General features: G+C 38.8%; 1 protein-coding gene across 1 annotated transcript in view; it reads right to left on the reverse strand.

The window, feature by feature from the left end:
* Nucleotides 1-2740: 2740 nt before the first annotated feature.
* VMP1 (vacuole membrane protein 1) overlaps nt 2741-16073 on the reverse strand; it is a 103144-nt gene continuing 89811 nt past the window's right edge. The window contains exons 11-12 of the mRNA XM_070395369.1: nt 4568-4670; nt 2741-3565 (exon numbers count right to left, since the gene is read on the reverse strand). Coding sequence (XP_070251470.1) covers nt 3422-3565; nt 4568-4670 — 247 coding nt within the window. The 3' untranslated portion in view covers nt 2741-3421. The remainder of the gene's footprint in view (nt 3566-4567; nt 4671-16073) is intronic.

Raw genomic sequence — 16073 nt, forward strand, 5'->3', positions numbered from 1 at the left:
AGGCGGAACAGCTCTGATCAATGGGAGTTAGAGATGGAAAGTTACTTGGCTTTAAGAAATGGCTATTCAATTCCTGATTAATGTGCTTCTTTTTGTGAGCACATTAATAACTAATTATTCATGAATAAAATGAACAACTTTTTGTGTTTTTCTAGCAGAAATGAGACTTTGAGGCCTATTGAGGAAGATCACGCTTGCCACCAAACCAAATTTTAAAAAACTCTGTTTAAAACCTATGTACACCCATCAACTCTCACTAATATAGGTGGGGTTTCTAACAAGCAACTAAAAGCTGGTACTCCGCCCCCCCCAACTTCCAGATTTATTAGGATTAACTATCTTTATAATTAAAAAACTAAGCTGTCAATATTTATTTATAAGGTGGGAGGGTTAGGAAAGTTATTTTCAATGATTTCACAGTATATATATTGGTGCTTTGTACCTTATCTAGGCTAGCTGGGGGCCTATTTTCAGATTTGAAAAGGTTTTTGTCTTGTTAAGCAAGTCATCAGTTCATTAATTTGTGTTTTTCTCTTTAATTTGTACCTTGGATTTAACTTCTTTAGAAAGAGTAGATCTACTCCAAAACAAGGGTGCATATACTGAAAACATTTAAAGAAGTTTTTGGAGTAAGCAGAATGTTGTAAAATTCTTGCATGTGTATCAAATACTATCTTTGCTAAATTAAAAATTGGGGACACACACTTATGGCAGTATTTTCCATTTTATGCAGTTTAATCCTTCAGCCAACCCAACTACCTATATAGTTTTTAATAGATGAAATCTAGGCCGAGTTAAAAACTTTCTGAAAGTAGACGAGTCTCACGCTGTCCCACTGAAGCCACAGGGGCAGCACGTGGGCTGAGCTTGTTTGTACAGGAGCACTCGCTCCTACAGACACTGAATTAACCAGTGCGTTTCCGAACCTTCCCCAGCCCCCGCCATTCCTGGATTTCTAGAGAATGGGAAGAGTGGCCATTATACAAATGAAAGTAAAACCCTCCCCTGCTTTCAAGCCCCACTCTCCAGATGATGTACTCAGAGAGAACACGGAAAACACTGTGTGAGGTGCTCCTCAGTGTGAACTGCTGATGCGTGGCATAGGGTTGTATTGGGTTGTAGACTATTCTCAACAGTCACTGAGTTGAGAAGTGATTAACGCTGTAGATATTTCAGGCACAAAATGAGGCTTAAACAAAACAGAGAAGGAATCAGAATTCCCAGGCCCTTTTTCTTTATTTGCAGCAATATCAAACCATCCATTTACACCGTTTCTGGTTTCTCACCAGCTGGAATTAACTAGGTATGTCTCTGGGATCATGGAGCTGTTTGCATCCACTTTTGATCTAAGGAAGGAACAAATCCACACGGGACACAAGGCCAGCAGGACCCTCAGGGGTGCCACACCTGAGCACACAGTGAGGAAAGGAGAGTTGTTCTTCACTCGAGAGAGAGTGAACAAATGGTCACCCTTAAGTCAGACCTTCAGCCTAAGACACATTTTTCTAACCCCCTACCCTGAAATACATTGACCAATAAAGCCCAAAGATTTAGTACAAGTGGCACCATTCATATTTGCTTTCCTCTTTTCTCTCTTTAGACAAACACCAAGTAAAATGCAGGTGAAACAGATGAAACACAACCAGAAGCTGACTCAGAAACTTACACTAACCCTAAAGAATCTAAAAATTATGATTTTAATGTGAATCTGTTTAAAATAAAGCCATTGGGGCACTGCTCTTTAAGTAAGTTAACAGTCACACTGCTAGAAGTCCCTGGATGGAAAAAAATGATCAACAACCTTTTCAAAACCCACAAGGCAGGTTGCTTATGCTTTATTTACTTAGCTGTGGTCATGGAGACTATCCCGATTTTCCCATAAAATCCTTCTGACTATGCAATATCATGGCATAGAAGACTCAAAGTGCCACTGGACGTCAGAACAGAGGTTTTTGGTTTTTATCATTAACCCTGATTTTGGGTGATGTTTGAATGGGAACATTTGATATGGATGGTCAGATGAAAGATACCAAAATGTCAGACAGCCCATCGACTGCTGTTGCCATGAGATTCAACAGTCAACATCAGTCTGATAAGCTACCCGACAAGGTGGTACAGCCATGGAGATGTCACGACGGGAGGCAAAACAAGCAGACATTCAGGCAGGATTTGATCAAACAAACCAGGCATTTCTGGCCTGTTGAGATTTAAACCCAATTCTACTCTCAACATAATGTCAGTAGCAATTTTCCTAAAGGAAGAAAGTGAAATTGTTTATTTCCCTCTCAAGCAAAACAAAATGACCAAGTTCAACTTGAAACATCCCGAAGGAAACATCACATAAGAACAAAACTGAAAAGGACGAGAAAATTAAGTTACATATAAAAGTAAATTTCTGTTAAAACAGAGTACATGCTGAGCTAAAATTAACACATGAGAAAAGTGTAGTTTTTTTAAATGAGTTATTTCTCTCTCCCGTGTTCTTTGACTTGCATGCTACCATCTCTACTGCTTTCACAATCCAAGAAATCCCCTCATGACACCCGTCCTTACGGCACCATCTCACCGGGGTGCAGCTAGCTGCCCAATTCCAGCAACAAAAATGGATGTTGTCTCTTTTCATGCAAATAAACGAAGGCTTAAGAAATGACGGTTGTAGGTGGATTTGGCAAGGCTGTCAATCAGTTGGTAGAAGCTACTAGGAAGTAAAAAACCAAAACGCTCAAGAAAACGAACACAATTGTGGAATGATCAAAGAGGTCTTTATAAAGATTTTTCATGACTTCATTCTAAATATACAGAATAAAAAATGGTGTCAGCTCATTCGTGAGACACCAACCAGATTTTCCTTATACTGTCTCAAAATTTTAAAGATCAATTTCCCAAGAGGGTGTGCAACGCATCATAAAATGGCCTTTTTTTTGGTAGGAGGGGGAGGAAGGGCTGGGCAGGACGGCAGGTTAAATTGTACCATGATAGACATGCACGACTGTTATCCCGTCTAATATTTATATACATTTTGATGATTTAGAAAAACAAAGCAGTCATTTGTGACAAGCTTAAAAAGCTTGACATAGTTAACATACTTAAGAACTTTTTTTGTGGTGTCTGGAATTCTTTAATTGTACTATGTGGGCCTTTTGAAAGTAACAAATAGAAGGCCATTTTCTGTTAAGTTTGCTGCTGACCATCCCATTCCACCCTCATAAAATACAGCTTGAATTGAATTGAGGGTGGACACCTTACCTTAACACACAAAGGAAAAGTATGTCAGTGCAAAATATGGACTAAACTGTTTTCAGGAAAAAAAAAGTTAAATCGAAACAGGATGGAAAAGGGAAGTTTTTTTCCTGGTTTGGAGTCCTCCCAATTAAGGCAGAACCCATCCATTCTAGTTCCTGAAGTTAAAAACTTTTCCTGCTTATTTAGTTTTCTCCTCTGATTTTATCCGCTGCTGGATTCTTTTGGCATAACTTTGTGCCATGGAGTTAATGATGGACAGGATGAAGTAACACACCATTGCAATCACCAACTTCTCGAACATCCAGGACAACCAGTTTTCTCCCTGCAGGAAGAAATGCAGAATAAGCCACAAGAAACACTTCATCATTTCAGTAGTAAGACGGGGGCCATCTACAATGTTTTAGAAAAAAAATGAGACCATGGGAGCCTATAGCCTATCAAGTCTAAAGATGAAAAGTCTCAGGTCTCTAGCTACCCTGAAATAGACATTTGGGCCCTTTTACACCAGTTACTAAGATTTCACTTTGCTGGCTATAAAGTCCATGTTGGTGCACATGGTTCAGAATGGGGCGACTCTGAGGCCATCCCTATCTCTTACTACATAAGAATAAAGTCTGCAGACACTTGTACAGGGCAGTGTCGAGAGAGTTATATATTCTTGTTCCAGGACTGGGAGCAGCTTTTAAAACATAAATGTTATCTGTTTCTGAAATCATGTTTGGTCAGTTGCGGGGAGCACAGGGCCACATAAAGAGTGTAAGGCCATCCAAAACCAACCAACCAAACAAACAAAACAACCCAACTGTGCTTCCTTCAAGTTTCCCACCTCAGGCTACTGCTTACTCATCTTCTTCTAGTCATTTCCCTTTGTCACAGAAAAGGCTTAACTTAAGTTAAAGTTTTTATGTTCAGCTATAGTAAGAGCCTTGATTTATTAAAAAATGATTATTTTCCCACCTCTGAAAAGAAAAATAGTGCAAAAATGAAGGGAGATGTTCCAGTGACCTCAGTTTTGTTAAGCTATAAATGTCAACTTTTAAATCCACTCAGAAAGTATACTTGCTAATAAATAATTTAAGATCAAGGCAATAACTCATTCTACATAACAGATCTATTATTTCCCACTAGCCCTAGCCATGACTTTGGGAGATGCACAAAACAGAAGTTACATGTTCTGATTTAGACAAATTTCCCAGTAGAGACCATGGAGCCTCAACGTCTGTGAGGGAGACTTGCAAACAAACCTCACTCTATCTGTGCCTATGCAGTGAGCCCCGTGCGCGTGATTCCCGCCCCGCACGGTGGGGGAGAGGGGAAGTCTCACCTGAGGTGTGCCCATTTCACTCCTGTGGTGAAGCTTCTGCCGCTGGGCCTCCAGGTACTCCTGGAATGGCTTCTGCAGAGATGGACCTATGCCGGGGACAGCACTGGAGGCAGGGACAATACCCCAAGGAAAAAGGTACATTTGGGAAGAAAAGAAGGAAAAATGTTAAGGAAAAATCCACTTACCGCCTGGATTCAAAAAGCAGGGATTGGTAGAAAGAAAAAACAAGTAGAACTATCAGCAGAGCTGGTGAAGTCTTGAGAACTCTTTTTATGGATAAAAATTCATCCTGTAACAACCCCATAAAGGAGAAAAGTCTCTCCCACCAACACGTCTGGGAGAGAGTAGGAGCTCAGCTGCTTGCTTCTAGCAGAAGAGTTCATCCTCAGAGTGAGGCCAGCTCAGCGGAGGCTGCTCACTGGTGTGGCACAAAGAATAAAATGAATGACTTCTGAGAAGTCCCACATTTATCACCACCAGTTCCTGTAAGAACTGGTTTGAACCGATTAATAAGGAAATGACTTATGCTTGTGTCATCCCCAGTTGAAAAAGAAACTGCCCGCCCTCTCTCTGACTTGTCCCATCTTCTCCGAGGGGGCGGTACTTTCTCAATCTAAGTCCTTATTAGGACAATCTGTGCGTCATCCCTTCCCAAAAAGAATGCATTAGCAAATTTGGGAGGCTCCTCCCACTAGTCAGAAGTCAGTGATTAACAAAGGAACAAAGAAGGAACTATGAACCTTGAATCACTTCATGGTTTATGGGAGATGGTTTGCACAGAAACTGCGGTACATTACTAAACAACTTGTTCTCAGATGATTGGGATAGTGATCGCTGATAAGCTTATGTACTCGGAGCTCCCTCTCACCCAGAACAAGGGGAGGCAGTGCAGTTAAACCGGTTTGGTGACTGTAACCACCGGACTCCCGTTTCAGAAATGCATGCAGGCGGTTTTTAAAATGGTAACTTGGGGCAACTTAGAAAACCAAACATCTCTATTTTCTGCCCCCTTATTTTCCCATCAGGCTAATAGGGCCAAAAGGTAAACGCACCCAATCTCTTTCCCGGGCCAGCAAAAGGTATTTCAACATGTGGCCAATGCTCTCCCTTTTCAGCAACTATTAGATTAACTTCACCTAATTTCTAGAACAATTCAGTTGCTGCTTTCTGTAATAAAAAGCAGAGGAATAAAGGAAGAGAAATTTTTTGCTATTTACCGGAAGCTAACAAATATATAACTCCTGGCTGACACTTTTCTTTATTCCTTTTAATTATAAACCACCAAACACTTAATGAAGTCCTTATTTTGTGTCCAACACTGTAACTGGTGCTATGGGGGGTGGGGGGAGTAGTCCATGCCCACAAGAGACTTAGAATCATTATGGGGATTTAACACACACACACACACACACACACACACACACACACACACACACACTGATTTGGGAACAAAATAATTTAAAATCAATACTTAATTTTTGGGAGTACAGAGACATATTCCAAAGGAACTGAAGGAGAGCGATTGGTGTGGGGGTGAAGCTGTCCTTTACGAATAGTGAAGCTGCGTTAAAAAACCCTGAAAGGACATATGCAGTAGAGGCTCCGCCTGCACTGATTAGACCAGGAGACCCACACTGAGATGGAGAAGGGCAAGTCTCCTAACCTACAGTCCCAGTTTCTCTCTCACTGACTTTTTAAAAAACTGAATTTACTGGGGTGACACTGGTTATTAAAATTACATAGGTTTAAGGGACGATTCTATACAACAGCGTCTGTATATTGTATCATGTGTCCACTGTCATTGAGTTTCAAGTGGCCTTGCACTAGTGGGATAAACCAGAAGAGCTGAGTCTGATCTGTTTCTGTTTATTACTGCTGATTCTGACAAGAAGGGGCAACAATAGTACTACAAATTTTCTCTTTAAAAAGAGAGATTTTCCTTGGGTAGTTCTTTATATAATGCAAAGGGAATGCAAATACCTCACCATTTACACTTGAAACAAACCACATGAATACAAAAGAGAACAATTCTAGTGAAGTATACAGACTGGCTTTGAAGACTGCAGATTGATAAGACATTTCCTTCAGAAATTGGTTCATTCACACTTAATACCTATGTCATTTCCCAAGTCAAGCCATTATTTAATTTTTTAAAATGTGAAAAAAAACTCTTTCATTTAGAAAGGCTGAAATGATTGTATGCTAATTTAAACAGCTAGGGTGTATAAGAAATGGCTTGAAAATTCTCTTTTTGATGTCCTCCAGGTGCTGGATTCTATTACATGTGTCTTTTTTACAAAATTATTTTTAATATACCTTTATTGATCTTAGAGAGAGAGAGAAGGGAGAGGGACAGATAGACAGAAACATCATTTGCCTCCTACACCTTCCACCCTCACCCCCACTGAGCATGTGCCCTGACCAGGAATCGAACCTATGACATCTTGGTTCACAGGTCGACACTCAACCACTGAGTCACATCAGCTGGGCCATTACATGTGCCTTGGTCTTTCTCCAGATCTCTACCTTCTGAATGGAAGTGAGCACAAATATGGTTTACAATTTGCCTCAAATCATACTTGGGATCCAGGATCAAGTAATTATTTACAGAGAAAATTAAGAACCAAATGCGAGGAATGGTCTAATTTTTTGTTTTTGTTGCTGAGAAAAATGCAAGAGTGCCTGGCAATCATTCAAGACCCCCTTCAAAAGAATTTGGAAAGATAAATAATTTGCCATTGGAAATCCACTTTACCTGATGGAGAATATATGTCTTTATATATTTACATGATAGGCAACTTTCCAAGAATTATCTTGGGCAAAAAAAAAAAAAAATTATCTTGGCCTGATGCTGAGATTAATTTTTCAAGTTGCTATGGTATTACTATGCTTTGGAGAGTTCTTGGTGGTGGGGTGGGAGCTGCAGTTTCTCATAAGAGACTAGGAAAATAGCTGAAAATAGAGAAATTAAAAGTTTTCATAGCAACATATTAATCGCCATTATGAACAGATGCCACATGATCTGAATAAACCTTAAAAAAGTTAACATATTTTGGTTTTAAGTGTTATATAACCAATTATCAGATTCCTCTTAATCCACTTTATATATCAATCAAAATTTTAGTTTTATTTTCATTTCTCTATCTCTACAAACCACGGCGTAGAGCAGATGCCTCAGCTTATACAAGGCACTCTTATACTAGGGTTTTGTTAATTAACACTACAACTATTTTAGTAATGGACTAGATAAAAATTGAAACCACAGCTGTCACTATTAACATGCATTTAAGACAAATAATAATGCCAGCCGACAGCTTCATCTTTCCAGTTATAGCCAAGCAGCAGACAAAAGTGAGAGTCCATTCTGACATTTAAGGTTAAAGGTTAATTTAAGGCATATATGGGAGTGGGGCGGCAGCTGGAGGAGTAACCTGCAGTACAGTTGGGTGTTTTTTGTAGTTGGCTTAGGAAATAGCTTAAATGCCACTCTCTGAAAGCCGTTCAACTCAGAGACCCTGTGCACTTGGCCGGGAACTCTCATCTCAGCCCACAGGGAGTGGGGAAGTCCTTTGTGTGCCGAGTAAATTCAAAGTTCTTACAGTTTTGTGATACAGAAGAATATATTAATAGAAGGAGAACCAACACACAGACCTATTTTACAGTCAACTGTTGGACTAAAATATGCTTCACTTAGCCTTGTAAATAGCCACTTTCTCTCAGTGAGGAAGCTGTAAATAAAGTAAAGAAAAAGAAAGAAAGAAAAGAAACAGAAATTGATCTCATCTGCTTATCCTTGCTGTAAACCTTCAACATGGTGGGTAGAAAAAGCCTTGTGATAGTAATATCTTGAAAATTTATATTCCTGGCACACACATTTTTCAGATAATATAACTCATGAAAAAATAAATTTCCAACAAATTAATCTGATGGCAATTTTTGAACTTTTGTTATGGATTTTAATAAAGGAAAGTAAACAAACAAACAAACAAAAAACCCTAAGAAAATGCAAACAAAAGTCCAGGAAAAAAGAAAAGGAAAAAAGCCACAGAAGTCTAAACCCAGCCAGAGCTCAGAGTGGTTTAGTGGGAATAGTATTTGCTGTGCTTTTACATACCTAAGGATGTGTTAAAACTGAAACAAGACAAACTTTTCACAAAATTCTGTCAAGGGCCCTGACTGAATATGCAAACAAAAGCTATTATATTTAAATAGTTTTTAATACATATGTGACTGTGCTTCCGGAAATCACTTATCCGATAAGAAATCTGCATTTTTTTAAAAAATATATTTTTATTGATCTCAGAGAGGAAGGGAGAGGGAGAGAGATAGAAACATCAATGATGAGAGAGAATCAATGATCAGCTGCCTCCTGCATGCCCCACACTGGGGACCAAGCCCAAAATCTGGCATGTGCCCTGCCTGGGAATTGAACCATGACCTCCTGGTTCATAGGTCGATGTTCAACCACTGAGCCATGCCAGCTGGACAGAAATCTGTATTTTTAATTCTCCTCATATTGGTCCATTAGAAAGGTCTGCATTATTCTCTGTACCCACAAAACTCAGAAAACCTTCCAGATGAAGATCACAATCGGCAGAGGCTGCATGAAGAGTGGTGGTGTGATTACTCTAGTTCAGTGATGGCGAACCTTTTGAGCTCGGCGCCTCAGCATTTTGAAAAACCCTAACTTAACTCTGGCGCTGTGTCACATATAGAAGTGTTTTGACATTTGCAACCACAGTAAAACAAAGACTTATATTTTTGATATTTATTTTATATATTTAAATGCCATTTAACAAAGAAAAATCAACCAAAAAAATGAGTTCATGTGTCACCTCTGACACGCGTGTCATAGGTTCGCCATCACTGTTCTAGTTTTTCCACAAAGCTTAAATTTTCATTTGTTGGTTAGTCCTAAGCACACACCCATTCCAAAAATTCATGATTCCTCCTGTTTTCAAGGGTCTCCTTTCAAATTGTGTAACTCTCAAACTAGGTTCACCAGATACTAGTATACTAGTAAGCAACACACCATGTGATTTACTTTGAATCTCTTTTTCATCGTACAGATAGTCATCAAATTGGGACTTGCTATTGGAAGACCGGAAATTTTCCTGTCCCTGATTCTGATTCTGTTTGGATTTTTCCAGCCAGGTGTGTATTTTGTTACTATGTGTCATCATAAAACCGGGCACAGTGCTTAATAACATAGAAATAACATGATCTTAAAAAAATTGATTTGTCTTATGGTTTAGCTCTATTTACACGGGGCCTATATAAAAGTTAAGCAGCTGAAATGCTTAAGAGAATTAAATGGGAATTAATAAAGTAAATTTGTATTTAATATAGGCTTTGTTCCTTTCTTTTTTTTCTTTTTTTTTTTCTTTTTTAAATATATTTTATTGATTTTTTACAGAGAGGAAGGGAGAGAGATAGAGAGCTAGAAACATCAATGAGAGAGAAACATCGATCAGCTGCCTCCTGCACATCTCCCACTGGGGATGTGCCCGCAACCCAGGTACATGCCCTTGACCGGAATCGAACCCGGGACCTCTCAGTCCGCAGGCGGATGCTCTATCCACTGAGCCAAACCGGTTTCGGCATTTGTTCCTTTCTTAACCACTTCTTTGAGGATTTTAGCATTAATGTGATCATGTACATTTCCCTGGCTTTCCAGAAAACATACTGTCTGACATGGGTTCCTAGTAAGGTTGTAAGGTAAGGAGCCTTTATCTTTCTTAGAAGAAAATGTGGGCACAATGTTTTTTTACCTTTGGTTCACTGTGAAGTACTTTGAGACTAATTTATGTAACATACCTCTGATGATGAATCATATTGTCTAGGCTAGAGCAGCGATTTTCAACCGGTGTGCTGCAAGAATTTTTAAAACACGCAGTACATGACTAGTTAGTCAGGGGCACTGACCTCTTTTAAACCCTTAGATTGTCAAATAAAAAAATGACAACAGCCAACACAACAGTAGCTGTCCGGTGTGAATGAGTCAAAGTTATATCTATTTTTTTTTTAAATATTTTTTTTTTACAGAGAGGAAGGGAGAGAGAGAGTTAGAAACATCGATGAGAAACATCGATCAGCCGCCTCCTGCACACCTCCTACTGGGGATGCCCCTGCAACCCAGGTACATGCCCTTAGCAGGAATCGAACCTGGGACCTTTCAGTCCGTAGGCCGCCGCTCTATCCACTGAGACAAACCGGTCAGGGCTGTATCTATTTTTTGGTTGTCGTTAATCCTCACTGGAGGACATTTTCCCATTGATATTTAGAGAGAGATGAGAGGAGAAGAGGGAGGGAGGGAGGGGTAGGGAAGGGGGGAGGGAGAGAGAGAGAGAGAGAGAAACATCGATGTGAGAGAGGCACACAGATTGCTGCCTCTCACCCATGCCCCAACCAGGCTGGGGATCGAGCCTGCAACCGAAGTATGTGCCCTTGACGGGAACTGAACCTGGGACCCTTCAATCCAAGGGTCAGCGCTCCAACCACTGAAAAAAATATATCTTTTGGTGCGCTGCAGATTTTTAGTAATTAGTTTATGTGTGCCATGAGATGAAAAAAGGTTGAAAATCGCTGGTCTCGGGTGTGATTAAACCTTTGAAAACTTAAAAATATGAGAAAATGCCTTTAGAATAAGATTCAAGGCAGGAATAGTACAAAAAGAAAGTAAGGAGAGGATTTAATCAATTCTCCTGCTGCTATAATTCAAAAAGTATAAAAGAGGTCTTTTGAAGTAGACTCCGATGATGACTGGTACTTTTAGATAGTGGCTTTTAACGGCAAAGGAGCCTAGATCCGTGGTCGGCAAACTGAGGCTCACGAGCCCTGCATGCCCTCTACTAGGGAATGAGTCCTCAACCTGGGCATATGGCCTAACCGGGAATAGAACTGTGACCTCCTGGTTCATAGACTGACGCTCAACCACTGAGCCATACTGGCCGGGCTATATGTTGCTTTGTGTTCACCACCCCAAGTCAAGTATCCTTCCATCGCCATTTACTTCCCCTCTACCCTCTTCTTTTATTATTTTTAAGTAATAAAGGAAGGGGGAAGCGGGGAGAGAGAAACATGGAAGTGAAAGAGAAACACTGGTGTACTTGCCCTGACTTGGGATCGAATCCGCAACCTAGGTACGTGCCCTGACCGAGAACTGAACCTGGGATCTTTTGGTACACTGGAAGATGCTCCAACTAACTGAGCCACACCAGCCAGGGCTAAAATTTACATGAAATGTATCGCTAATTATGATGGCTTTCATGCTATTATTAGTGACTATTTGAGGCATATTATACACTTGTCCTTTATTGAGATTGTTTTGGCTGATTCCTATAGACATATACTAGGAGTAGGTGAAATATCAATGCTGCAACTTTTTTTGCTGTTTCTTGTGAGTTCATTATTAGTATAATCGTCCTTCTACTGTTTATTTATAGGAAATTCTTTAATTCACTGCCTGTTTGTAAGGGTTTGTTTAGTTAAAACTAGGAATTACAAGCTATAAATCTGATTAATGGAGATAGAAAAAACATAATAAATTGCAACATGCTTATCGTAAGCCCCCTTTGTATTGTGGACTTCCTACTCTCCCATATATATATGTAAATGTTATATACATGTGCTACCATAATAATGTTATATATGTTATAAAAATACACACAAAGAAATAACAAAGATCAAAATAAATATAAATAGAAGTACTAAAATTATCATGAAGCGAAACTGTAAAGGGTACAAATATTACACTTTGTTCCCAAAACGTAAAAAATATTTTAAGACTTAATTAGAAGACCAACTCAATGCAGGATTGTTAGGTAATATATTAGAGGAAATAAAAGATATATTTCTACAAAGATGTGGACTATCTGTCTCTTTTTCACTCATTCTTCTAATAGGCCATTATGAAGAGGGCCTTTAAGAATCTGGAAAGCGCCCTAACCGGTTTGGCGGGTAGAGCCTTGGCCTTCAGACTGAAGGGTCCTGGGTTTGATTCTGTTCAAGGGCATATGCCCGGACTGCAGGCTCAGTCCCCAGTTGATGATTCTCTCTCATCGTTGATGTTTCTATTTCTCTCCTTCTCTGAAATCAATAAAAAAAAAAAGAAAATCTGGAAAGCCAAACCTCAAGGGACTGTGTCCACAGTTAAAACTTGTTTTTCAAAGGAGTATCAGGATCTTTAAAAATTTTCTTGGTTAACTGAGGATTATTATAGTCTATCATAACATCACTTTTATCCTCCGACTCCAGAGAAATCTTCTATCAAGTGAGATTTGGCTCAGGAGCACAGGAGGAGAGCCCTAACCAGAAAAGCCAACAGACGCCTCTCCTCCTAAAGAGACTAAACTGTATAATCATGGTGCCTCTAGGATATACTTTCAGGGATGAAATAAAAGCCCCTTCTCTTCCCACCCCCACTACATCTTTTGTACAAAAGAGGCAATGACAGTTTGGCAGAACTTCAGCAACATGATGGACTAGAAATTTTCTTTCTTGATAACAGTCTTTTTCAAAAAAATATATATTTTATTGATTTTTTACAGAGAGGAAGGGAGAGAGAGAGAGCTAGAACATTGATGAGAGAGAAACATCGATCAGCTGCCTCCTGCACATCTCCTACTGGGGATGTGCCCACAACCAAGGTACATGCCCTTGACCGGAATCGAACCTGGGACCCCTCAGTTTGCAGGCCGACGCTCTATCCACTGAGCCAAACCGGTTTCGGCTTGATAACAGTGTTATAAATAATTCTGTTTTCAGAAATGTACACACTTTAGTCAAACACTACAGAGTTAAATTTTTCTCCCCACTCCCTAGGCGTGATCTAAACAGGCTTAACGGTTAGTATTTTAATGAGTTGTCATTTCCTGTCTGATAAAGATTCTCACAGTATTTAACCACCAGTTTCCCTGGGGCCCAACCAGTACTAGAGTTCTATTCATGGTGACTCAGAATGGATCTCAGACTCCTGGCCTGGTTCAACAGTGATAGATTGCCCTGAAAATGAAACTTTCCTCCTAAGGTAGAATGCCCTGGAGAGAGGGGAGGGGGAATTTATGATGCAGAAGAAGCCAAAGGCCATCAGGCTGATTTCCATGATGATTATAGCCTTTTAGTCCTCAGAGATTAGAGAAAACAAATAGGAAAAAAAGAAAAACAAACTGATATCTAATAAACCCAGGAATATGACAAGTAAATGAACTGGTGCTACCTGAAAATCAACTTATATTTAACCTAGTAAAAATGGATCCAGTACTCCTGTGTGACTTGAATCAAAGTGTTATTAATTTTTCCATTTAACTTGATGGGGAATTTCAATTTTTGAGGCTGATAACAAAAATTGGTACCTGGTGTATTCTACTTGCATTTGGATCTGAAATGTAGTAGCCCACCCAAAACCAAGTTCCTTTACATCTCAGGATCTTGCAAGATACTTCAATAAAATAAATTCAGAATAAAAACTATGCAATAAATAAACAACCTACGGCTTTCTCATCTATATAAGTTTGGGTGGATAGCCTCCAGCACCATTTAAAATACGTTGTGATTCAACTCCAGGATTCGGAATTAAAACGTCTTGAATTTCATTCACATCTGTGCCCCTTTCAAATTATTAAAACCTCTTTTGTACTCAAGTTAGTCCATTGTGTGCTAAAGTAGTATTATAAACACATGACACCCTCCCTTTCTAAGTGGCTGTGCAGAAGGAAGACCACTGCTTTACATAGAAACATCAGGTGTATTGTTGCTACTGCCTTACAACATATTCCTATTACAGGCATCTTTCAAAAAAAGGATTTGTAATTGTCCTTGCTTTTGAACATTTGGAATTGTTTTCTGTAAGAGTTAGAATGAAGGGAAGACCTCCTTATAATTAGCGGCTACTCTGAAATATGCTATCATTAAAGGGAAGCTTTGGAACAAAACTTCATTTCAGAATTTAGACTTGAGCAGGAGACAAGCAGGCATTTATGTTAATGAAAGAGGCCAGAGCTAAAGGAGTGGTCTACAAGAATCAAGTAAAAGTGATTGGTTGTCAAAACAAAATATGTTAAAATATCAGACAAAATAAACTTTAAAACAAAAGCTATAATAAGAGACAAAGAAAGATCCAGCAATTCCACTTCTGGGTACTTTTCTGAAGAAAATGAAACACGAATTAAAAAAGATATATGCACCCCTATGTTCACCAAAGTATTATTTACAATAGCCAAGATATGGAAGCAACTTAGGTGTTATTCAATAGGTGAATGGAAAAGAAGAAGTGAATACATACATACACACACATATATATATACATACATATCACACACACAGAGGAATATTACTCAGTCATGAAAAAGAATGAAGTCTTGCTATTTGTGACATGAATAGACCTAGAGGGTATGATGCTAAGTGAAATAGTCAGAGAGACAAATACTTTTATCATTTCATTTATGTGTGGAATCTAAAAAACTAAACAAATGAACAAACAAAACAAACAGATTCATACACAGAAAAACAGATAGAGGGTTGGCGGTGGGCTTACAGGCAAAAAGGTGAAGAGGATTAAGAGGTAAAAACTTATAACATAATTAAGTCCCTAAAGTACAACACAGGGAATACAGTCAATAATATTACAATAACTTTGTATGGTGACAGATGGATAGCGGATTTTCTGTGGTGATCCCTTTGTAAGATATATAAATGTGAAATCTCACTATGTTATACACCTGAAATGAATAATACTGCATGTCAACTATACTTTAATAAAAAAAGAGCTTTATATTCCAGAAAAAAAAATCAACTGATTTTAGTTATAGAAAATAACAGATTAGAGGAGCTTTATATGGTGACCAATCAATCTGTGGCTGGCTTAAAGACCCATTGAATTATAAGAATAAAATCAGCACTAGGGACCACTAAAGGTCAAGAATAGTTGGCATAATTTTAAATTTAAGGTGACATGTCTTTTAGATTATTCAAAGCGGTGTGATGATGAGTGGATAAAAAAGTGATAGTACTGATTGGAACTCAGTATCATTTAAGAACAATCCAATTATTTCAATTATTATTACTTACGCTGAAAATCACTATATGTAGTAGATAACTAAGAAAAAAAAGTAATGAGTTCTGCTCTCAAAGAACTTAATCTAGTAGGATGATGAGAGAAAAGATATATTTATACCCACAAAACCAAACCAGTAGGTTTCTCACTGAAAGTAACATGGGTAGTAACTAGTTTCAGTTGTGCCAGGAACATACACGAATGAATGAGAGGAGCGTGGACAGAAAGAATTCATGCGGACCCCTTATTAAATTCACAAAGCAGCCATTTGAAACTAATACTCTTGTCCAAATTTTCAACTTCAAGCAGATTACCTCTTTCTCTAACTCTGGAACAGTGGGTGCTCACTAAATGCAAATTTTCTACCCACACCCTCCCTTTTAAAAAATGTTTGTTTGTTTTTTATTGTTTTTTAAAAATGTTTTTATTGATTTCAGAGAGAGGAAGGGAGAG

This window comes from Myotis yumanensis, unplaced genomic scaffold (genome assembly GCF_028538775.1).
Source record: "Myotis yumanensis isolate MYYU_CA2020_CCGP unplaced genomic scaffold, mMyoYum1.0.hap1 SCAF_16, whole genome shotgun sequence".
Classification (NCBI taxonomy): domain Eukaryota; kingdom Metazoa; phylum Chordata; class Mammalia; order Chiroptera; family Vespertilionidae; genus Myotis; species Myotis yumanensis.